The sequence below is a fragment of the Panthera tigris genome, chromosome B1, assembly GCF_018350195.1.
Source record: "Panthera tigris isolate Pti1 chromosome B1, P.tigris_Pti1_mat1.1, whole genome shotgun sequence".
NCBI classification, from domain to species: domain Eukaryota; kingdom Metazoa; phylum Chordata; class Mammalia; order Carnivora; family Felidae; genus Panthera; species Panthera tigris.
Window position 1 is genome coordinate 159,576,884 of NC_056663.1, and position 25,338 is coordinate 159,602,221.

The following is a 25,338-nucleotide window of genomic DNA, read 5'->3' on the forward strand; positions in this document are numbered from 1 at the left end:
TTAGCATCTTAATTATAGTTGTTTCAAATTGCTGGTCTGATAATTCCAACAACCCTGTCGTATCTGAATCTTGCTCTGATGTTTGCTCTATGTCTTCAAACTGTTGTTGTTGTTTTGCCTTGAATGTGTCTTGTAATTGTTTCCTTGACAGCCAGATGTGATGTACTGGGTAAAAGGAACTGCTGTAAACAGGCCATTAGTAATGTGGTGGTGAGGTGTTGGCGGTGGGGAGGGGGGTACTGTTCTATAGTCCTATGAATAGGTCTCAGTCTTTCAGTGAGCCTGTACAACCAGACTATGAACTTTACCTGTGCTTTTCAGTCCTCCTTCCCCCTTTATGTGGGAAAGGATGACTAGAGTGGACTGAAGATGGGTATTTCCCTTCCTCCATGTACAAGGCTAAGCCAGCTGGAGTTGGATATTTCCTTCTCCCAGGTCCTCCCTGCCAGAAGCACAGGGGGATTTTTCTCTGTTATTCACTGTGAGAACCTAGCAGAACTATGGGATGTAAAACTCACAAATATCTGAGGGACTCCCAAGGACTGGATGCCTGGAATTTTTATTTCTCAGACTTAACCCACACTCAGTCTCAAGCAAATTGTTAATTACAGTTCAGTTTTCCCTACCTGGGCACTGGTTCCTGTGGGTTTCAGCTTGTGGGTTTCTGCTCCAATAAGTTCTACTGTTGGATGTCTCTAATTGTAGTAGTGGTTTTCCTTGTGACCTCACTTCTCTTACAGATCTAAGAAGAGTTGATTTTTCAGTTTGTTCAGCTTTCCACTTGTTAGACTGGAGAGGCGACTTTCAAGCTTGTTAGGCACAGGGCTAGAATATTGGAAATCTGTACTGAATCCTTACATTTGAGGATAACTGCCATTTCTATTATGTTATGTGTTCTTACACGGACACATGAAATATTCCTCCACTTACGTAGGCCTTCTTTAATATCTTTCAATAGTTTTATAATTTTCTTCATAAAGGTCTTATACATCTTGTGCTGCTATAATAAAATACCATAGACTGAGTGGGTTAACTAACAGAACTTTATTTTCTCAATTTTGGAGGCTGGAAGTCCAAGATCAGGGTGCTGGCATGGTTGGGTTCTTGTGAGCTCTCTTTCCGGCCTGCAGATGGCTGCCTTCCTGCTGTGTCCTCACATGGCAAAGAGCCCTGGTGGCTTCTTACAAGGGTACGATTTCTACTGGATCAGGGCGCTATACTTATGACCCCATTTAACCTTGATCTCTCTCCTTAAAGCCTTATTTCTAATCAGATTCTGGCGGGGGGGAGGGGATGCTGGTTAGGGGTTCCACATAGGAATTCTGAGAAGATACATTTCAGTTAATAGTACAATGGTTTGTTAGATTTAGTCCTAAATACTAAATATTTTTGATGCTATTATAAATGGTTTTATTTTTCTTATTATACTCTTAAGTGTTTTATGGTAAATGAACATGTAATTTTTGTTTACTGATTTTATAAGAATTTGCTTTTATACAAAAAATAGCAAATAACAGATCTAAGAATGATATTACCAAATTTTAACTTTTCTGAAAAAATTTTTTTTGAAAATGTCTTTATTTCAGATTCATTGCTACACAGAGTCACATAATCCTCAAAATCTAAGTCTACAACTGATCATCACAAGATCCCTGTCCATATACACATTAGTTAGACAGAGGGAAAAATTCTGTACAATATTTTAGTAGTTACATGATTTGAAAGCAATAGTGAATTGGTGAAAACTGAAGAACTTTCAATGCATTACACACAGGATAACTATTCTCAAATACAAGAAACTAGGCAATAAAAGAAAACTTTCTGTTCAGTTACAGAAGAATGCTAAAGGCATATTATGATGAGAGAAATGCTTTAAGTTAGTACACAACCTACTGGGTAAATAAAACTGCTACATAAATTGGTACTTTTGTTCTTGAATATTTGTAGTATGGTATTACCCATTTACCTGACATTTAATAATACATAAAGTTCAAGTCTGGGTTCTCAAGACAGTTACTTGATAATTTTGAATAGTGTCTGGTGTACCCAGTGTTTTTTTCATTTATCTTTCACTTTCTGGGACACTCAATTTGCTGTTTTTCCTTTCACATGCCCCTGTTAGCACATATGGCCAAGCGACCACCTGTAACAGGGGAAGTCTCATGTTACTAGTTACACAGGTAAGGGAAGTTGCATATACCCACTCCTCCTATCCAGTCTGTTGACTTAAAGCAGCAGGGGCAACCTAGCACCTAAATCTTTTCTTTCCATACACACACACACACACACACACACACACACACATATATATAAAATAGTAGACACTTCTTTCATCTATCTCTTCTGTTTTAGTGGGACTGTGCAATGCTGGAACAATAATCTAGAATGTCCTGAATGGTGAATTCCATCGTAACGCCAGATCCAGGATAACAGCGAGCTATCAAACCTTCAAAGTGCTTATACTGGCGTATAAATTCATCTTGCATAGAGTGCCACACCACCTATTATAAAAATGACAATAAGTTACTAAATTATGAATGGAAATATATAATCAGGTTAAGTAGAAATAATGTCAAGACATATTCTAAGAATTTAGCAGTGTAATGGTTAAGAACATGCACCCTGGCTCCTTAGACTTAGAACATATGTGACCCTGATTATGTTGAATCACTACCCTGTGCCTCAAGCTCCTCCTCTGTAAGCCAGGGTAGTAACAATGATACCTTCCTCATAAGTTTCTTGTGAGGATTAAATGAGTGCATGTATGTAAAGTGCTTAGAACATGTTTGACATAGCAAGCACTCATTACATTTTAGCCATTATTATATCTACTACAATATCCAATACAGATGTGTATTTACACAATTATATATGGAACTAAGACTAGTAATTAAATGGAATGCAACAGTTAATGCTTAAATTTCATTTCGGATGAAAGTTTAAAAAGTTCTTTAGCTAAAATTGATGATACAAAACATTGCTTGATGCTATGAAGGACACCAAGATGGATTATCTGCAATCCAAGGATTTATGATTTAGCAGTGGGAATAACTATGTAGACACCTATCAAGGCAGAATCTGATTTTACATTGACATATTAGCTAATACTAACAGGTTACATTTATTTATTTATTTTTTCAATGTTTATTTTTTTTCTGAAAGAGAGAGTGAGTGTGAGCAGGGGAGGGACAGAGAGATGGAGTGAGAGAATCTCAAGCAGAATCCGTGCTCAGCACAGAGCCCAAGGTAGGGCTCAATCTCATAACCACAAAATTACAACCTGAGCCAATATCAAGAGTTGGATTCTTCAACGACTGAGCCACCCAGGCATCCATAACAGGTTACATTTATTGATGCTTACTGTGTATCAGCACAGTACAAAGGCTTTATATATGTATCATCCTATTTACATCTCATGACTAGCTGGTGAGGGTGGGTGCTATGACCATCATCACTATCCAACAGATAGTATTCTTCCAGGATTTTTCCTCATAAACCCTAAACATCATAAATACTAAATTCCTGTCACCTCAAGTCTATTTGCTAAAGAGTATTACACTTTTGGCTTTACATCTTTTAGCTCATGGTATTTCTTCCACCTGGAATGTCACTCCTTTTGCTTTATCTGTACCTACCTGAATTTCAGAGGCTGACACAAATGCAATAACCCTCATGAAGCCTTTGATGATGTTGAAATCTGAATTACTCTCACTCATGTCTGGGTCTTTCAGTATGGTTTAAGAAAAATGGCTCAATTTGGGGTTTAAATCTGGCTCTACCATCCGTTAGCTATGAGATCTTGGTCATGTTACTCCACCTCCCTAAGCTTTTGATTTTCTCATCTGTAAAATGGCAATGACAATAATAGTAGTGTCCACTATATGAGGGAGGTATTATTTCCACTTTTCAAGTAAGAAAATTGAGGCTCAGAGAGGTTAAGCAACTTGCCTAAAGTCATACAACTTAATCTGGAGCTGCATTTCTAACTCTGGCCCCCAAGCTCAGCATCACTCCGCTGTACTATGCTCTCTTCCATTTAGTTACCTTCCTCAAACCTAAAAAACAAACAAACAAAAACCTCAAAAAAACCCACAGCCCTAAGCAAAACAACTAATGTCTCAAAACAATAAAGCAGAAATATAAGATAAACAGGAATAGCCATATAAACTTATATTATCAATGTTGTTCCTTTCTTCCTCACAACTCATTAATCTGGCCTATAATTTATGGAACTTTCCTCTTGCACTAAAATAGAAAATCTGTAGCCTTTCTAGATGACTCCTGGAGAAAAGCAATATATGTAAAGATGTGCAATCTAGTATGGTTAAAGGAACTAAGCATACCTGAAGTAAGTTCTCCTCTTCGCATAAATGTTTATCAACCTTTTTGTAGAGGTTATCTAGACCTTTTTTCACTTCCTTTCCAGGATACTCTTTAATGACTTTACGAAGTTCTTGTTTGTTAAATGCAAGTTGATAGCTTACTTCCTCCTCTCTTATACCCTGTGCCACACGAGCTTCAACACCTTCAAAGAAATGCTTCAAGGAAATGAAAAGAAATAATGGCTAAGCACTGCTTTTATTACCATTTAAATTAAAAAAAAAACCCTCATTATAAAATAGTATTTATTCACTGTATTAAACTCAGAAAATATATTAAAAATGTATCACACTACTCAGAGATAACCACTGTTAACATTTTAGATTTCCTTCTAGTCTTTTCTTGTAAATATATAAATTAGGTTATATTATATGTTGTATTTCCCATTTAATATTTTGTTTTCTCCAAACTATAAATTTTAACAGCTGCATAATGTTCTATCTAATGGCTGAACTACAATTTATTCATTGCTCCTGTATTGGATATTTAACATTTTTCACTTTTTCAGAGTTGGCAAAATCTACTCCGATTAAAAGAAATTTATTGTACACACAGTGGTCATAAATATTTTTCATACAAAAGTATTTACCCACAATACTGATTACTTTCCAGTACAATTTTCAAGGTCTATGATTCCTTAGTTGAGGAGCATCATTTTAAGTATTCTGAAGATTCTTCAAATACATAATTTGCTTCCAAGTTCAATCAATTTATATTTCTATCAATAGGGCATGAAACTGCTACTTACCACATAATCATCAGAATTACCACAATTTAAAGAAATTACATTGTGATGAGTGAAAACGTTTATTTGTCGTTTTATTTCACGACTCTTTGGCTATAAATGAAATTAACCTGCTTTCATATTTTATAGTATATTCAGAACCCTTGCCCATTTATACATTGGGATCTTAGTGCTTTCCTTATTGATTTTAAAAAGGCATTTTATATTAAATATACTGACTATTGTATTGTTACAAATATTCATTTCAGGTCGTCTTTGAAATATATTTGTTTTTTAAATATGCAGTTTTATTGACACGCCTTTATGTGAGTACTGTACAATATGATTTAATGCTGACAAGCCAAATCTCCTCTCATTACTTTTCTCTAAAATTTTCTTGGTAAGTACTATTTGTTTTTCATTAAATTATTATGCTTTTGCTAATAATTTTTTTGATAAATTTATTCCTGGTGCTTTTAAAAATTTTGTTTCTACATCAACTTTTTTTTTTTTTAAGTTCATCTGTTTATTTTGAGACAAGGAGAAAGAGAGATTGTGTGTGTGCATGTGCCCATGCAAGCAGGGAAGCACCGGGGGTGGGGGGAGAGAAAATCTCAGGTAGCCCCTGTGCTGGCAGTGCAGAGCCCTATGTAGGGCTTGATCTCATAAACTGTGATATCATGACCTGAGCCAAAATCAAGAGTCACACACTGAACTGACTGAGCCACCCAGGTGCCCCTGTTTCTACATAACCTTTTAATTGGTTGTTATAACATACCAGAAATAAATTATTTTTTTATACACTTATTTCAAATCCTGCTACTTTATCATAGATCAGTAATTTCAACCTATTATATATAGGTGATTATAACCTTAACTTTCCTTTCCATATCTTTTATTTATGTTTCTGGTCTTATTGCATTGGCTAGAGCTTCCATAACAATGTTAAATATTAAAGGATCTAGCAATGATTCTGCTTTAAATTTTATTTCAAAGGGAATGGTTCTAATGTTGCAGTTAAGTACCAAGTAGACTTTAGGTCTAAGAAAGACCTTTTACCCTAGAGAAATAATATCTGTCTGTTCTTAAGTTTTAGAAGCAATTGGTTAAATATGATTAAATGTCTTTTAAGCATTTGTTGTTGACAACATATATATATTTTGGCTCTAATTTCAAGTTAAAAACTTATGAAAGAGCACTAATCACATTGTGGACAAAGTTATCTAGAAGGGTCCACTGAAGCTTCCACTATTGTAAAGTTCTCTAAAACCATCCATTCTTAATTGTAATAATCAAATATGCTCTGGAGAATGACTCACTTCAGAAAAGGAAGGGAAAGAAAAAGGCAATGAAAAAAGCAATTTTTGGTTTTCTTTTTATCTTGATAAAGTTTTCAAAATCTTCATTTGAACTAGGGTTAGAGATGAGCCATTTATGAGCCAGAGAACCTGGTACAATGGAAAAGCCTAATCTAGGGTTCATTCCCCCAGCTTTGCTACTTGCCAGTTATTATGACTTCAAGCAAGTTTATTTACTTTCAGTTTCTTCATTTGTAAAATGGGTTGATGCTACCTTAGCCCAGATCATTTTTCGCAAGAATTAAAATAAGGTATAGAGCACCTAATAGTGTCTTAGCACACTGGAACCTTCGATAACTGAGTCCCTCCTTCCTTATCCTTTTGCATCAATACATGAGCAAATTAGTATGAATGTTTGTGTTATTCATATCTAAATATATGATATACAGGTTCAAAATCAGGAAAATTCACTGAATGAAAATATACTTACATTTAGCTTTTCAAGAGGTTGTCCTAAAGAGTAAATGACGTAAGACTGAAGGTGATCTGTGTATTTTTGTTTGGCTTCTTTTTTTTCAGCTTCTAGACATGAGATTTTCAAACGAGACAGTGTTGCAAAAATATGGTGAAAGTTTTCCATCATAACTACATCCCTGGGGGTCTTCTGGCTTTCATTTGCTACTTTCTCCACTAAAATCAAAAAAAAGAAAAAATATAATAACATTTTGATATGAATAGGACCATATTTAGCTATAAAAATATTTATATGATTTTTTTCATTTATAAGTTTAAGAAGTAAGCACATTTCTGGACTTAATAAAATATACTAAAGGGTTTTCATATCCACTTAAATCTAATTAAAAAATCACTCTAAAACAGTCATATATGTGTGTGTGTGTGTGTATCTGTGTATATAAATGTGTATATATACACATTTGCATATATACAAATATTTCAAATACACTAAATCTGGATTCCTATTTGCAATTTTCAGCCAAAGAAATTCTAAATTGCTCACGTACTTAAAAATGTAGAAAGCAAATAAATAAACAAATACAATCACAAGTACCAGGGAAAATAAAGCTAATTAAAAAAAAAAAAAAAAAACTTTTGTGATAGCATGACCTTTTTAAGAATGGTCCAAAAACTTAGAAGTCATAAAGGGAAAGATAAATAAATCGGACATGAAATTTCAAAGCTCTTGCATGGTAAAAAAAAAAAAAAAAAAAACCCAACCATAAACAAAATCAATTTATAGCCTATTAGGTCGACAAAGAATAAAAAGACTGATAATATCTACTAATATCCAGCATTAATGAGATGTGATGAAAACGCTCACCAACCATTCAGAACACTAAACTGGTTTAACCTTTCTGTATGGCAATTTGGCAAAGGCCTTGAGATATATGCAAACTTTTTGACCTGGTAATTCCATTTCCAGTAATTTACTCCAAGGAAATGACTGGACAAGAATACAAAAATATATGCAAAAAATTAGAAACAAACTAAATGCTTATTAATAGGAGATTTGATAAATAATAACACATGGAATACTATGTGGTCATGAAAATGATTATAGTAATAACATAAATTGACAAGGAAAGGCACTAGAATTATGGAGTAGCAGGTTATATTAAAGAACATACACACACACACACACACACACTCAACATACACATATATATGAAGGAGAAATATTAAACAGTTTGGAAGGATAAAAATTAAATGTTATCTCTGCCTGATGAGATTACAAATTATTTTCTTTTTGATTTTTAAAATTTGTTTTTTTATTTTTGGGGGTGTGTAATGAGCATGTATTACTTTACAATCAGACAAAGAAAAGCTACTGTGAATTTCAAAAGAAATCTCAACCATACAAACATCCAATCGTGTAATTTATCCATCTTTCCCTTGACCTGATCCCACCAAAAATGTTGTATGTAATTGGTAAGATGATTCCAATTGACAACAAAAGCTGTCAATTGTTTCAGCTTTTAAAATTCCTGACTACATGCAATCAGATCATTTATCTGAAACTAAATGGCACATCCTACTGTTTCTGTAACTTAATTGTGGGATCTGATACTACAGGAAGACAGTGAATTATATAGTATTTTAGCATTAATCTACCTTATGGGACAGAAATGAAAACTGAGGCCTAAAGAAGTATATTGATTTGCTTAAGGTTACACAGACATTTGCTAAGATGCAAATGTAAAATCTCATTTTTAATTTTTAAATTTTTTTAAAAGGTAATTTTTGGGGATTAAAAAAGGAATTTCAATTTTGCATAGTGATAAGCCCATATGAACCCTAAAATAGAAGTGGTTCCTGATGAATATGAATGGGTTTTATTTTTCAGGTTCAAGAAATAATTACTTTCAGAAAGTTAAAAAAGACTATAGAATATGGAAAATGAACGTATCTATCCTCCAACTTGAATTACCATAATAGTGAAAACAACCAACCAAAAAATTCTTTAGAACATAACAAAAGCTTACCATTAACAAATACTCCTCTGATAAGTTTGGTATATGCTTTATCTAGATCTCCACGACGCTCAGCATTTTTAAAGATTGATTCTGCGAGTCCAGCAAATTCTTCAAATTCAGCAACAAATGGAAGAATTCCTACTTTACTCTTTTTTGAGATCTTTACTTCTTCCATTTGCCTTATTTGATTACTCTAATGTTAGGCAGAAAGCAAGGGAGAGAAAGAGCCAGGCAGCTTAGAAACAACATATAGTCATAAGCAAATGTATACATCATAGTGGCAGGACATAATTTAGTACCTAGAACATTTTGGATGTTTACTAATTACAGATTAACACGATAGGGATAACCAAGAAAAACTATTTTCATAAATTAAAACCATAAGAGACTCTTAACTATAGAGAACAAACGGAGGGTTGGTGGAGGTATGTGGGTCAGGGGATGGGCTAAATGGGTGATGGGTATTAAGGAGGACACTTGTTGTGATGAGCACTGGGTGTTATATGTAAGTGATGAATCACTGAATTCTACTCCTGAAACCAATTTTACTGTAAATGTATCCTAACTAGAACTTAAATAAAAACTTCAAATTTTAAAAAAGTACATATATTTTAAGAAAATAACATCAAGGAAAAAAAATCCAAATTATTTAAAACAAGATACAATCAAACCTTGTGAACCTCAAGTATTTATTTGTTCAAAGAAAAACAAGCAATAAACAATTCTGTTATTCATGAAAGGTAAGTATAAGGTAATTGTTTATCTTGGGGCAGACTAGATAACAGAGCACACACAGGATTCCTCTAGGTTATTTCCGGTTTGAGAACCATAGTCATTTCCAATTCTCATTAGCCTAAATTTTGTGTTTGGATAGAGCAGTTCTTTAATTTCTGGGTGTGAGAACAGAGAGGGAGAACAGGCATTTCTACTACGGATATACATACTATATAGTTTTCCATGTATCCATCAGTTACTTATTCTAAAATTATTTCAGCAAAGTGCTTGTGTGCGATGTTGACAAAGTAAAAAAGGGATATCTCATATAGACAAAACCTAGACATTTGGGTCAAAAAGATCCACAAATTCAATTACGGTTCTGTGTACTTCTCAGAGGATCTAGATATATTCACAGTAAGAATTACACTGCTAAATACTATAAGATCATTTTTACTTCTACCTAAAATTTCATAAATGATTTTGGGGGTATAACTTGAAACTCAAATGACATGTGGCTTAGAAAAGTAATTACTTCCAGGCTACAGATATTAGTATTAGAAAGTCCTGTGGAGCACTGTCACCCATTTGATATTATCTTTATTACTATGGCATACCCATTTTATTGCGCTTCACTTTTTTCCAACAGCATTTTCTAACTTCACGTCTCTGTGTCACATTTTGGTAACTGGCAATATTTCAAGTTTTTGATCATTATTATTATATTTGTAAGGATCTTCTGTGATGCATGATCTTTTGTTTGGCTTGCCACAAACCATGTCCGTATAAGCTGGCAGAGTTAATCAATAAATGTGTGTATTCTGACTACTCTACCAACCAGCCATTCCTCCATCTCCCTCCCTCTCCTCAGGCCGAGACACAATTTTATTTTCTGAGACACAATATTGACATGAGGCCATTTAATAGCCCTATAATGGCCTCTAAGTGTTCAAGGGAAAGGAATAATCCACACGCTTCTCACTTTAAATCAACAACTAAAAATGATTAAGCCTAGTGAGGAAGGCATATCAAAAGAGGACACGCTGAAAGGTAGGCCTTTTGCGTCAAATAGTCAAGTTGTGAATGCAAAAAAAAAGTTTTTGAAGGAAATGAATAGTGTTACTCCAGTGCACACACAAATGGTAAGAAAGCAAATTAGCCTTATTGCTGATACGGAAAAAATCTGAGTGGTCAGGATAGAAGATCAAGCTAGCCACAACATCCTCTTAAACCAAAGCCTAATCCAGAGTAAGGACCTAACTCTTCTCAATTCTATGAAGGTTGAGAGAGGTGAGGAAGATGCAGAAGAAAAGTCTGAAGCTAGCAGAGGTTGGTTCATGAGGTTTAAGGAAAGAAGCCGTCTCCATAACATAAAGTGCAAGGTGAGGCAGCAAGTGCTGCTGTAGAAGCTGCAAGTTACCCAGAAGGTCTCGCTAAGATCATTAATCAAAGTGGCTACACTGAGCGACAGATTTTCAGTGTAGACACAACAGTCTTGTTTTGGGAGAAGATGTCATTTAGGACTTTCATAGGTACAGAGACATCAATGCCTGGCTTCAAAGCCTTGGGACAGGCTCACTTGTTAGGGGCTAATGCTGGTGACTTTAAGTTGAAGCCAATGCCCATTTACCATTCCCCAAATCGTAGGGCCCTCGAGAATTATGCAAATTTATTCTGCTTCTGCTCTATAAATAGAATAAGAAAGCCTGGATGATAGCTCATCTGTTTACAACATGATTTATGGACTATTTTAAGCTCACTGTTGAGACCTACTATTCAGAAAACAGATTCCTTTCAAAATATGACTGCTCAATGACAACGCACCTGGTTACCCAAGAGCTCTGATGGAGATGCACAATGAGATTAATGTTGTTTACGTGTTTGCTGACACAACATCCATTCTGCAGCCCATGGATCAAGGAATCATTTCAACTTTCAAGTTTTATTATTTAAGAAAGATATTTTGGGGGCGCCTGGGTGGCTCAGTCGGTTAAGCAGCCGACTTCAGCTCAGGTCATGATCTTGCGGTCCGTGAGTTCGAGCCCCACGTTGGGCTCTGTGCTGACAGCTCGGAGCCTGGAGCCCGTTTTGGATTCTGTGTCTCCCTCTCTCTGACCCTCCCCCGTTCATACTCGGTCTCTCTCTGTCTCAAAAATAAATAAACGTTAAAAAAAAATTAATAAAAAAAAAAAAGAAAAATATTTTTGATTTCGTATCTGATGAATCTGGGCAAAATAAATTAAAAACCTTCTGAAGAGGATTCACCATTCTAGATGCCAATAAGAACATTTGTGTTTCATGGGAAGAGGTCAAAAGCATCAACATGAACAGGAGTTTGAAAGAAGATGCTTTTACCCTCATGGATGACTGTGAAGGGTTCAAGACTTCAGTGGAGGAAGTAACTGCAGATATGGTGGAAATTACAAGAGAACTAGAAGTGGAGCCTGATGATGTAACTGAATTGCTACAATCTCATGATAAAACTTTAATAGATGAGGAGTTGCTTTTTATGGATGAGTTAAGAAAGTGGTTTCTTGGGATAGAACATACTTCTGTTAAAGATGCTGTGAAGACTGTTGACAACAACAGATTTAGAACTAAGTTTAGAATTTACATAAACTTAGTTGATAAAGCAGCGGCAGGGTTTGAGAGGACTGACTCCAATTTTGAAAGAAGTTCTGTGGATAGAATGTTATCAAACAGCATCCCATGCTATAGAGAAATTGTTTGTGAAAAGAAGAGTTGATTTATGGGGCAAACTTCATTGTTGTCTTATTTTAAGAAACTGCCACAGCCATCCCAGCCTTCAGTAATCATCACCCTGATCACTTAGCAGCCATAAACCTGGAGTCAAGACCTTCCATCAGAGAAAAGATGACAACTCACTGAAAGTTCAGATGATGGTCAGCATTTTTTAGCAATAAAATAGTTTTATATTATATATATTGTTTTTTAGACATTGAACATTAAATAGACTACATTATAGTGTAAAAATAAGTTTTATATGTACTGGGAAACCAAAAAATTCATGTGAATTCACTTTGTTGCAATACTGGCTTTACTGTAATACTAGCTCTATTGTGGTAGTCTGGCTCAGCTGAAGCTGAAATATTTCTGAGGTATTCTTGTATTCCAATATTTATTTATCAGTATTGATAACTGTGAAGAGTAAAACTGAATGCAGTAGAGAGGGTAGTGTAAGACTGCAGGCACTGGAACCAGACTGTCTGGGTACGAATACCAATTCTATTACTTTGACCTGGAGAAAGTAACATAACGTCTCAGAGCATCTACCTTATGTAGGGGGGAGGAGGTTGTGAGGATTAGATGAGATAATGTGTGCCACGTGCTTAGATCAGCATCTGGTACACAGTGAGCACTAATTTAGAATGCTGGCCTATGGTTGTTATTAAACTGCATGAAGATTTTTGTTTAGTGTGGCACTTAAATTTTTTTAGATGTTTTTTCATTTTCTGGAGAGAGAGAGAGAGAGAGAGAGAGAGAGCACGCGTGAGTGAGGGAGGGTCAGAGAGAGAGGGAGACACAGAATCAGAAGCAGGTTCCAGGTTCTGAGCTGTCAGCATAGAGCCTGATGCGGGGCTCGAAATCATAAACCGTGAGATCACGACCTGAGCCGAAGTTGGAGCTTAACCAACTGAGCAACCCCGGTGTGCCCAGTGGGGTATTAAAATGCACAGGATGTAATTATAGCATGAATATACTTAAATATTAAAAGGAAATATTCTAGGGGCACCTTGGGTGGCTCAGTTGGTTGAGTGTCTGACTTCAGCTCAGGCCATGGTCTCACGGTCCATGAGTTCGAGCCCCACAGCGGGTCTGTGATGACAGCTCAGAACCTGGAGCTTGCTTTGGATTCTGTGTCTCCCTCTCTCTCTGCCCCTTCCCTACTCACACTCTCTCTCAAAAATAAATAAACATTAAAAAAAAAAAAAAGGAAATATTCTAAATGACATTTGTCTTTTCTGACTTTGTAACTGGTAGAATAGAAACAATGCATTCATTTAAGAAAAGAGCCATCAATGCAAAAATGAACTACTGGGACCTCATCAAAATAAAAAGCTTCTGCACAGCGAAGGAAACAATCAACAAAACTAAAAGGCAACCGGCAGAATGGGAGAAGATATTTGCAAATGACATATCAGATAAAGGGTTAGTATCCAAAATCTATAAAGAACTTATCAAACTCAACACCCAAAAAACAAATAATCCAGTGAAGAAATGGGCAAAAGACAGGAATAAACACTTCTCCAAGGAAGACATCCAGATGGCCAACTGACACATGAAAAAATGCTCCACATCACTCATCATCAGGGAAATACAAAACAAAACCACAATGAGATACCACCTCACACCTGTCAGAGTGGCAAACATTAACAACTCAGGCAACAACACATGTTGGCGAGGACGCAGAAAAAGAGGATCTCTTTTGCATTGTTGGTGGCAATGCAAGCTGGTGCAGCCACTGTGGCAAACAGTATGGAGGTTCCTCAAAAAACTAAAAATAGAGCTCCCCTAACGACCCAGCAATTGCACTACTAGGCATTTATCCACGGGATACAGGTGTGCTGTTTCGAAGGGACACATGCACCCCCATGTTTATAGCAGCACTATTGACAACAGCCAAAGTATGGAAAGAGCCCAAATGTCCATCGATGGATGAATGGATAAAGAAGAAGTGGTATATATATACAATGGAGTATTACTCGGCAATCAAAAAGAATGAAATCTTGTCATTTGCAACTACGTGGATGGAACTGGAGGGTATTATGCTAAGTGAAATTAGTCAGAGAAAGAGAAAAATCATATGATTTCACTCATATGAGGACATTAAGAGACAAAACAGATGAACATAAGGAAGGGAAACAAAAACAATATAAAAACAGGGAGGGGGGACAAAACAGAAGAGACTCATAAATATGAAGAACAAATTGAGGGTTATTGGAGGGGTTGTGGGAGGGGGGATGGGCTAAATGGGTAAGGGACATTAAGGAAACTACTCCTGAAATCATTGTTTCACTATATGGTAACTAATTTGAATGTAAATTTTAAAAAATAAAAAAGTAAAATAAAAAAAAGAGCCATCAATGAACTAAATCTTATAAAAATAAAATTTCTCTCAAGCTCATTGTACACATTACTTGCAGCTTATTACTCGACACAGGTTACTCGGTGATTAAGACTATAACTTTGATGTGAGGCACATAGCATGTGAGGCTTATCTGTGCTTTGTTCTTGGCAACTTAACCAAATCACATCACTCTCAAAGGTTTAAGGGCGCAAATCTGCATTACTAAAGTGAGGAATCCTGGAAAGCAAATTAAGCACAGGTAAGAATGTATAGGACCGCAGAGCCGAGCTTGGTAGTACTTGATATGTCACTTACTTCCTATTTTAGCTCTAGTTCAGGCTAGGCTAGCTTTCTTAGTCCTGTTCTTTGAAGAACACCAGATACTTTGATCTTGGCCACCAAATGAAAGAGCCAAACACAGGCGCTATCCCACTTTCTACAGCCATCTGAAATTCGTGCTTTTGGCTCAATACAAACAGACCCATTCAAGGTCTGCCTTAGGTCCTAATCTTGTCCCAAATACCAAAACATAGAACACTTATGGAGTACACACAATCCACCAGACAGTGAGAAGACAGGAGTTAAAATAAGACACAGAGATGAGAGGCGGCAGAAGGAACTATCCTTCCCTATAGTGACAAAAGATAGATCCTTTAGAAATATATGCAATTTTATGAGAAAATATTTGAGTTTGCACCTTTGTCTAAGTTAATTTTGCTTTGTTTCTCCACTGCTCTGTTTTGAGAATAACATGAACATTCTTTAATAAACTATTATTAATTACTACCACTGGCAGCAGCGTGAGCACCACCACCGCCATTATGAGCCATCAGTTAGTAAGGCCTTATTGCTGTGCAAGGCAGTGTGCTAAGCACTTCATTTGAACCCACATCTACATTTACCTGACACTACATCCTAGGCTTTTAACAATTATATTCTGTTGGACTGACAGATGGTAGATAAAGTTACATTTTACTAATAAAAGCAACAAAGCCTTCATAATCTGGAAATGCATAGTGTCCTCATGACTTAGTGTTCCTGCTATGTCACACAGGACTCATTATCTTAGTCTTCAGCAGCTCTTCCTTCTCCCTCTGGCTCTCAGCTTGTGGTCAGAACCTCCAAGTTTATCATCACCTCTGGGGAAGGTGGAAGAGGGAAGAGGATAAGCCTTAAGTGGTCAAATTTCAAAGTATTTAAAATCCCAAGTGAAATCATGTGGTAAGGAAAGAGGATTAACAAAGTCTATTGAGGTGACATTTAAGTTTCTATAGTGAACACATACACATACTGCCTTCATACTTTAAAAACTCAATAAATATTATTTTTTAAAAGTGTAAGAATAATATGGATTTTAATTGCCCTTAATGTTTTTATCTCCCATTATTTTATGGGTATTCAAGAACTGGATATATCTTAGAGGTTACACAGTAGAAATATTCAAATGATAGCCATCAAATTTTACATATTAGCTACATTAATAAAATGAACCTTTTATTTTGGAACCTGGCACAGCCCAGTTCATACCTACAAACTTACCAAAACCTAGCAGACAAATATAGCTAATAATTTTTCTTTTTTTCTAGAAGGAAGAAAATAATGATTACTGGAAGTTATTATAAGAACAATGTATTCTTAAAATAGAGCAATATGATTATTAATTACAGCTGTTAAACTAGTAAACTAATAAAACTAATTAAATAAAAATTTAAACAATTAAAATAATCCAATTATTAATTTTCTTATTAGAATATGTTTTAAAAACAACAACAATAAATCTAAGTGATAGTTTCAGCCGTTTCATGTGATCTGTGGTCCCTAATCGGTTAACTGAGATTTCTTTTAGTGTTTTATTTTTGTTTAATGTTTATTTTTGAGAGAGGGAGAGAGACAGAGTATGAGTTGGGGAGGGGCAGAGAGAGAGGGAGACATAGGCTCCAGGCTCTGAGCTGTCAGCACAGAGCCTGACACAGGGCTCGAACTCATGAACCACAAGATCATGACCTGAGCCAAAGACAGACGTTTAACCAACTGAGCCACTCAGGTGCCCCAGTTAACTGAGATTTCAGTTGACCTAGTGGATCTCTGAAGCAGCTGCTACCTCTACGCCACGGGCTCCAGAACTTGCCAAGATTCAAAGTGTAGAAGGGAAAGTAGCCAGTATAGTATCATCAAACTCTGTTCATATAAATTGCAGCCGACACCCTGCTTCAGGGCTTTGAGGGATGTGAAGAGCAGATCCCCCAATGGCAAGCTGAAAATCTCTTGATTTAAATACATTTACCTATTTTTGCAATCATTAGAACTCTAAGTTACTTAAAAAAAAACAAAAAAACTTACAATGCATTTGTCAAAGTTCCTTTTGACAGTCACCAAAACATTTCCCAATGTAGTACTCAGGAAAGAAGCAGGATCCACATTTTGTGCAGTCCACACATGATGACTCATTTTGACAAGCATGTAAAGGGAGTTAAAGCTATCAATTTTGTCTCCTAACGCAATTAGGTTGTTCAGTTCTGGCTCAATGCAGCGAAATATTTTAATCATCATTTGGCGGATCATATCTTTTCTGTTCAGAAAACATACAAAACAGATTACAAGTTTCAAGTGTTTTCATCTTTAACTTTAATCCACTGCATACATACAGAATGACTAAAATTTATTACTTCAATTAAAAATGTCCAAAAATGACGAACTAATTATTCTACATCAGTTTCCAACATAAAAATATTTTTTTGAAGTTAAGTTTTATTACTCAAAACATAACTTAATGTCATTTGTAAAGCTGGATCCTGAAATGTGCTTTGTAATTTCTGAGAAATATACCACTATTCAAATGCTACTTCTTACCAGCAAACATCAAAATTGATTGCACTTTTTTGTGATTACCAGAGCAAAGAAGAGTCAAACAGGACTGATTTTAACTCAGTAAGATGTCAAGAAGACACTAGGTACACGTGTCAGTGCTGTGAGTACAGTCACATTACCAGAGTCATCTGGTTCCCCCCCCCAACCTCCCGGCCATTTGAGGGGCATTCCCCGAGGCTCAATTTTAAGTTTTTTTTCCTCCCAAAGAAATGACAGATAGTAACAAACACATACTCTGATGAAACTGGCAGTGGTGCACCAGCATTATGTTGCCGGGATAATGTTCCTCCATCTACGTCCTCTGCTTCAGTCTGCAAAAATTATTCAGGTACTTTACATAACAAAAGACCAACAATTTGACTATATAGCAAAAGCCTGCTCAGTCTTAAAATTCCTAGGAGAGAATACATTATGAAAACCAATGATTTTTAAAACTGTATAATTTAGTATGTTGCTTAAGAATGTTTATGAGATGTTTTGCTCTTAGATTTGATCTGAGAATTATTGTAGGCTGAGAAGTTGTGCTTGTGTGTGTGCACAGGAGGGGAAAGCAGGGACAGAGGAGGTACAGGAGGCTCAGAGCAGGTGTGGGAATGGATGGGGGAGCAGCTCAAAAAAACCAGAAAAAACTTTTAAGACAATTTTAAAAATTAAAGAAATCTCATCAATCATTCGAATAAAACTCTGGCATTTAAAAAATGCTATTAAAAATTCTTACAGAGGCTAACAAATAAGCAAATTTCTACCATCATCATCTACAACAACATTCATTTTAGATTGCTTTTTATGTTGGTTCTGTTTTTTAAGGTGACCTTAATTTAAAAATCATTTCATTGGGGTGTCTGGGTGGCTCAGTTTGTTAAGCATCTGACTCTTTTATTATTTTTTATTTATTATTATTTTTTTAAATGTTTATTTATTTTTGAGAGACAGAAAGAGACAAAGCATGAGTCGGGGAGGAGCACAGAGAGGGAGACACATACATCTTTTTAAAAAAATTTTTTAATGTTTATTTATTTTTGAGAGAGACAGAACATGAGCAGGGGAGAGGCAGAGAGAGAGAGGCAGACACAGAATGTGAAGCAGGCTCCAGGCTCCAAGCTGTCAGCACAGAGCCCGACATGGGGCTCGAACTCACAAACAGTATGATTATGACCTGAACTGAAGTTGGATGCTTCACCAACTGAGTCACCCAGGCGCCCCAACAACCGACTCTTGATTTCAACTCAGGTCACGACCTCACAGTTCATGGGGTTGAGCCCTGCGTTGAGCTCCACACTGGTGGTGTGGAGCTTGCTTGGGATTCTCTCTCCCTCTCTCTGCCCCTCCCCAACTTGCGCCGTTTCTGTCTCTCTTAAAATAAACTTAAAAAAAAAATCACTTTATTTGGGGCGCTTGGGTGGCTCAGTCGGTTAAGGATCCAACTCTAGATCTCAGGGTCATGAGTTCAAGCCTGTGCTGGGCTTCATGCTAGGCATGGAGCCTACTTTAAAAAAAAAATTATTTGCATTGTGCTTTTAAGTTTTTCAAAATATTGCAGCAGTCTTTCATTTTATTTTCTTACATTTATGCCACCTGAGAGGCATGCTAAACAGGGATTATTATATTCTTGTACAGATGAGGAAAACTGGGGATTAAACAATTGGTTTAAGGTCTTAATGCTAGTTAGTAGCAAAGACATAAGAAAGATTCAGATTTGAGGCTTCTTTCTTTCTTCTTTTTTTTTCCTAGACCATGGTTTATATACTCAAATATCTTTTTTTTTTAATTATATTTTTTCTTGGTGACTACTGAAATGCTAAAATTTCTTTTTGAATAACGTCTTTTACAAAATGTCTTCTATTCAGACATTTTCCACCCTCACTAATTTAGAGGATATTTAAGCCTAAGACAGTCTGGAGTATTAAATTAGATGCTCAAAGTCTATCACTGTTTTTGTTATCTCGTGATATGATAAAAATTATTGAAAACATCCTTACATCGTAAATTTTTTCTTTTTCTGTTCTGATATTGAAATTGTGACAATAAATTAATAAGGCCAATTATGCTACAGATCACAAATATTAGCCAATAAATAAATGTGAGCCATACCATTGTTCCAGGCATACTTTGATGTTGCTGTAGTTTGAAAAATTTACTTATGAAGTCCTGTTCTGCCAGACACAAGGGCTCTAGTTCACTTAGTACCTGTTCAAAGATCTGAAGAAAACAAAAATTAACTGCACCAAATGCTTAAAAAATCATCCACATTCAATGCACTTAGGGACCACAGATGCTTTATCTATAATAATCTCAATAGAATTCCAAAAGAAACTATTCCAAGATTGATAGGACGAAGCAGAAGGATCAAGGCATAACAGGGCCAGACATACCTAGAATAAAACTCACAACAATTATTCACTTGACATCTAGAAAGAGGAACACAGAGATAAACTTTTTAAACTTAATGCACTGCTGAGAATAATTTAGCTTCATAAAAGCTATTATTTCCTCTCTACTTTGTAGTTGGCTCAAAGAACTTAAGATACAAGCACTTAATGATTTATAGTAAATTTTAATAAAGCTGTTAAAAGTCAATGAACTGATAATACACATTTCAGTTGCCATTTGACTAGCACTTTTTTCAGATTCCAATTGGAAAGTAATATATAGTTAATTAAGAGACAACAGAGCCCAAATTTTTGAACACACTTACAAACTGCTGTTAGAAAACTAATGTTAATGTTTAAGAAGTACTTGTTATTTTATTTTACCTTATCAAATTTGGTCCTGTCAGCAACGTCGAGATCAGAGGCAGACATGTTTCCCATATCCAACAAAGAAGATGACTGAGATCTGCGATTCCCTGAACTCTGAACACTGAGTTTATTTAGACTAGAAGTGGATCCAGTTAATTTCCCAGAACTTCCATGAAGACCTAAGAAATAATAAAACTTTGAAAGTTGTGACCTTCACAAATAAAAGACCCATAGCGTAAACCAGGGCTCTTTTCTCCACTGTCTTCATCTTCCAGTGCTCATATTAGTTATCACACAAGTCTACCACATGGGACAGGCTGTACAGTGTCTTGTTCCTTCATTAATGTTTGTGTCCTATCCCTGAGTATATTGTAAGAACAGCAAAACTACACAGATCCACAGAATAGGACTAGACGGGATCTTAGAGATCACATGAACTATACCTTGCCCAGTCTCACCAAAGTTGTCTGATATTTCTAGACTAAACTAGATGAAGATTTCCTTCTTACTCAAAAGACATGAAAATGGATGAAGGTCCATGACTCCTTAGTGTACTGGCTAACATGACTTTTTTATTTCTGAAGAACACAGCCATATCCCAATATTACTTGCCTCCACATTAAAAATGAAAATATTGGATTGAACCATACAAACTGCTGATACTTGATCATTCTTGTCCTATAAAAAGTCAATTACATATGATTCGACATAACACATTCCTGAACCCAGAAACTCTGCTTTTATAGTAAGTGAACTGATTAACTACAGTTCTTTAAAAACTAAACAAAATGGGGACGCCTGGGTGGCTCAGTCGGTTGGGCATCTGAATTCAGCTCAGGTCATGATCTCACAGTTTGTGAGTTTGAGCCCCACATCGGGCTCTGTGCTGACAGCTTGGAGCCTGGAGCCTGCTTCAGATTCTGTGTCTCACTCTCTCTCTGACCCTCTCCCACTCGTGTTCGCTCTCGCTCTCTTTCTCCAAAATAAACATTAAAAAAATTTTTTTTTAAATAATAAAAAATAAACAAAATGAAGCGAGAAAACAACAACAACCCTGGAAACTTGTTACATTTAAAATACAACTAAAATATAATACATACACCATGAACTATATAATATGGGACATCTTTGGTTAGCTATAAACATAGGTATCCATCATAACCATGAGGAAAAATGAGAACAATGTGGCTGGACAACATTCTACATACATCAAGGCATTAAAGGCTTACATTTTTATAAGAAAATGTAATATTTTTATTCAGAATTGAATATAAATAAATAATTCTTTTTAATCTTCTAAAATATTTCTCAGTTAATCTGTATTATTTACTGATGGTCAGAAGGGACAGATAAAGATACAATAAGGACAATTAAAGACATAAACTTCAGTTTCATTATGCAAAATCTGACCATATCTGTAAGAATTTTTATAGTTTTTAAACACAGCCTGAAAACAGAAGTTGAATGGTTAAGCCTTTCACAAATTCCTGACTGCCCACCATATATTTTTAACTATATTTCTTGAATGTAGCCATACCACTACCATCATGTTGCTTTTCTTTCACCAATCAATACCTGGCAACTCAGAGCAATTAATATTTTTGGTGTAACTTTTGTCAAGACAAAAAACTAATTTCTAGACATTAAACAACCATGCATTGAGAATACCTACTAATACACTAAGCATACTCACTCTCTGTTTCCTGTTTGACAGCACTTTCTTTTCGAGGCAGTGTAGCTGTGATGGATTAGGTTGCAAGCATCAAAGACAAAGACAAGTTAATAAACTGCAATTTGCACAAACCATGCACAAGAGGAAGTTAAAGCTCTAGTTTAAAAGACACATGCAAAGAACCATGAGCATCAAGTAACAAGAGGTGCAACATATGTTTAGTTGGGTCAGCTACTGGTTGACAAATTCTGAGAGAAAAAAACTTTACTAGTCTAATGTATTGTTCTTATTCAAATATTCAGGTAAAAAAAATCTGCATTTGTCAGCCCCCACTCCCAACACTTTTAAATGATTTTTTTTTTAAGTTTATGCAGCTAGTATATTTAAATTTAAAAGACTACATTTGTAAGTTTTGGTTTTAGGAAAAAAAAAACACAGTTCAAGTAAAAGTGGGGTTTTTTTTTTTATTTTGTAAAAATCATTTTATTTTATTTCATCATAGTAAGTATACTCTTTAATCCCCATCCCCTATTTCACCCATCCCCCTATCACCTCCCCTCTGGTAACCCATCAGTTTGTTCTCTTTAATCAAGAGTCTCTTTCTTGGTTTGTCTTTTTCCCTTGCTTGTTTGTTTTGTTTCTTAAATTCTACGTATGAGTGAGATCATATGGTTGGGTAAAAGTTTAATACAATGGAAATTTATTAGAATGAAGTTGCAGACTTAGACATTAAGAGCATATCTTGCTCCCTGAAAACTCCTGAGTCTCCATGGTACTAAATAATGTTATACTACATCTGATAAAAAATTACCTGAGTGGGGCTTTAAAATTATTTGAAAATATAAAGCTGAACTACTTAGTAGCTGGCTTTGTGAACACCTAGGATGAAAAGTATTTATCAAAATACTAATTATCAGGAGATGGGAGGATGGAAAGGTAAAGCCAAAGGGACAGGTTTAATATAGGAATTTGAGTTCCTTTAGGGTCATCTGGCATTTCTTTTATTCTAAAACTTCTCTCTATATAATATTTATTATATCAGTTGTAGAGATCTTGTGAAAAATTCTAAACTCAAATTTGAAGTTAATGTGAAAGGCAAAGAAAGAAATTATAGAATGAAAGAGAAAATTAAAAGAATATAACTATAACCTAGAAATATTTCAAAAACAGAGAATAATGTGTCAACTGTCACTATCCCTGCCAAACTTCAAGGCAAAAGCCTGAGTAAAAACAACTACCTTGTCATACCAGGGATATATATATCGTTCCAGCCCTAGCTGCATAAGCTCAAGGGAGTATGAAATAACAAGCCTGGACACTAAAGTGGCAAGCAGGGGTTTTGCTGGAGCTGCTAGCTGGTCAATCAGAACAGTACCTTCTGGTGGCCTTAAGGTGTGACTATACTAAGTTCACCAGTTTCAGAGCAAAGCCTGACACTTCATACACTTTTTTTTTTGGTAGCCAATAAATTATGTAGTTACTAGTAAGGCCACTTAATTATAATTTGGGGTTCACAAAAGCCTACATTATTTATCAGCAAAAAAGCAACAATATTCAAGTAACCTTTTAAATATCTTTAAATAATCCCCACTAGACTGTAAACTTCACGAAGGTAGGGTCTTTGCTTATTGCTGCATTCTCAGTACCTAGCAGTGCTTATTACATAATGGGTAATTAATATTTATTATTTTCTAGCCAGCACTGAATTCAGCCTTGTATTCGAGACTCCTTTAGGAATCAACAAGATTCTTAGCTTAGTGGAGAAACAGAATGAAAAATAATTTTGACATACCACTTCTAAGATTTTGGAAGATTAAATACAAGGGAGGCAGTAATTATACAAATGTATATGTCCAATGGACTAAAATAATATGTATGTGTGTTATCTTAGCTATAGAAAAAAAAACCTGGTAATTTAAAAAATAATTACTAAATTTCCTTTGCCTGCCATTGCATTAAGTACATTTGTAGAATACAAAGGGGAGAAAACCCCACCAAAATATCATTCTTGGGGGAAAATTCCATGCGTCTGAGTTTTATCAAAGTAAACCTATTAATCAAAAAAGGCAATGACCTACATAAAAACCTATCACAAAGAAAAGATATTTACTGGTATTTTAACATTATTCTGAATTATCTGAATTAAAGTGATGTTAAAGTTGAGTTAAGAGTGGTTCAAAGAGTATTCCCCTGAATCTTTATGACTATATTGACTATACTTTCCTTTTGTAAAGTACGTTCAGTCTTTCTATTCTGACCCAGCAGTTTCAGAACAAGTAAAAAACAAAAATATTTAAATTTTATTTATAATTACTTTTGATTCATGTAAAAGTTATCATTCCCAAACTACAGGTTTCTATTTTAATTATAATTACTATGAAAAATTGATTTAAACTGGGGCGCCTGGGTGGCTCAGTCGGTTAAGTGTCCGACTTCGGCTTGGGTCATGGTCTCACGATCCGTGAGTTCGAGCCCTGCGCCGGGCTCTGTGCTGACAGCTCGGAGCCTGGAGCCCGTTTCAGATTCTGTGTCTCTCTCTCTCTCTGCCCCTCCCCTGTTCATGCTCTGTCTCTCGCTGTTTCAAAAATAAATAAACGTTAAAAAAAAAATTAAAAAAAAATTGATTTAAACATAATTTGAATCATTGAAAAGGCACTTTAAAAAATTTCATTCTACCTTATTTAGAATTTCTTAAGTCATCTGTATTTAACTTGTCATCTGAATTATTTATTATTTAGTTTATCTTCTCTTGTAGCTAATGATATCAAAATCACTGAAACTAATTTTCTGGTACCATCAACCATCACAAATTACTCTCCTGTTATAATTTGATACATAAGAAGAGATATAATTGTAATGATGTTTTAAAATTATAAAAGTGCCTTCTAAACTTCTAATTTAAAAATATTTTAAACAAGATAATTTAAGAACTTCTTAGGAGTAAAAAAAAATTTTCAAGTTAATGCAATGAAACCATTAAGATACTATTATACTTGATTTAAATTATATTTTTATTATGTCATTTATTTCAGTGTGAATCTTAGGCTTTATAAACTATTATGATACTGGGATTAATGACCTCCTAAAGAGATAATTTTAGAAAGATTTCCCTTTTGCCTCCTGTTTTCATATAACTGTAGAAGAATTCTCTCAAAATAAAATGGTTCACTAACAAGTGGTGACAAATATACTAAATGAAAACATTAAACATGTAACTGAATTAATATGCTGCTTACTAAAAAAAAAAGCATAACATATCCACAGTGAAACATTAACAAGGATATAAACACACTGCTGTTTAAGAACAATTAACCTTTAGGATGAGTTAGCATTTCTGTTTCCAAAAGCCTATTGTCCCAAGAT

At 35.2% G+C, this 25,338-nt stretch overlaps 1 protein-coding gene across 5 annotated transcripts in view; it reads right to left on the reverse strand.

Annotated features, from left to right (window-relative positions):
- Positions 1-1,031: 1,031 nt before the first annotated feature.
- EXOC1 (exocyst complex component 1) overlaps positions 1,032-25,338 on the reverse strand; it is a 62,201-nt gene continuing 37,894 nt past the window's right edge. For 2 of the 5 annotated variants that reach the window (XM_015534737.2, XM_042984495.1), the window contains exons 12-20: positions 21,997-22,041; positions 20,319-20,482; positions 19,657-19,764; positions 17,800-17,876; positions 17,038-17,266; positions 8,904-9,087; positions 6,893-7,092; positions 4,344-4,538; positions 1,032-2,501 (exon numbers count right to left, since the gene is read on the reverse strand). In XM_015534737.2, the coding sequence (XP_015390223.2) occupies positions 2,349-2,501; positions 4,344-4,538; positions 6,893-7,092; positions 8,904-9,087; positions 17,038-17,266; positions 17,800-17,876; positions 19,657-19,764; positions 20,319-20,482; positions 21,997-22,041 (1,355 nt within the window). In that variant the 3' untranslated portion in view covers positions 1,032-2,348. The remainder of the gene's footprint in view (positions 2,502-4,343; positions 4,539-6,892; positions 7,093-8,903; positions 9,088-17,037; positions 17,267-17,799; positions 17,877-19,656; positions 19,765-20,318; positions 20,483-21,996; positions 22,042-25,338) is intronic. The other 3 variants (XM_007075876.3, XM_015534738.2, XM_007075877.3) reach the window with 3 other exon arrangements.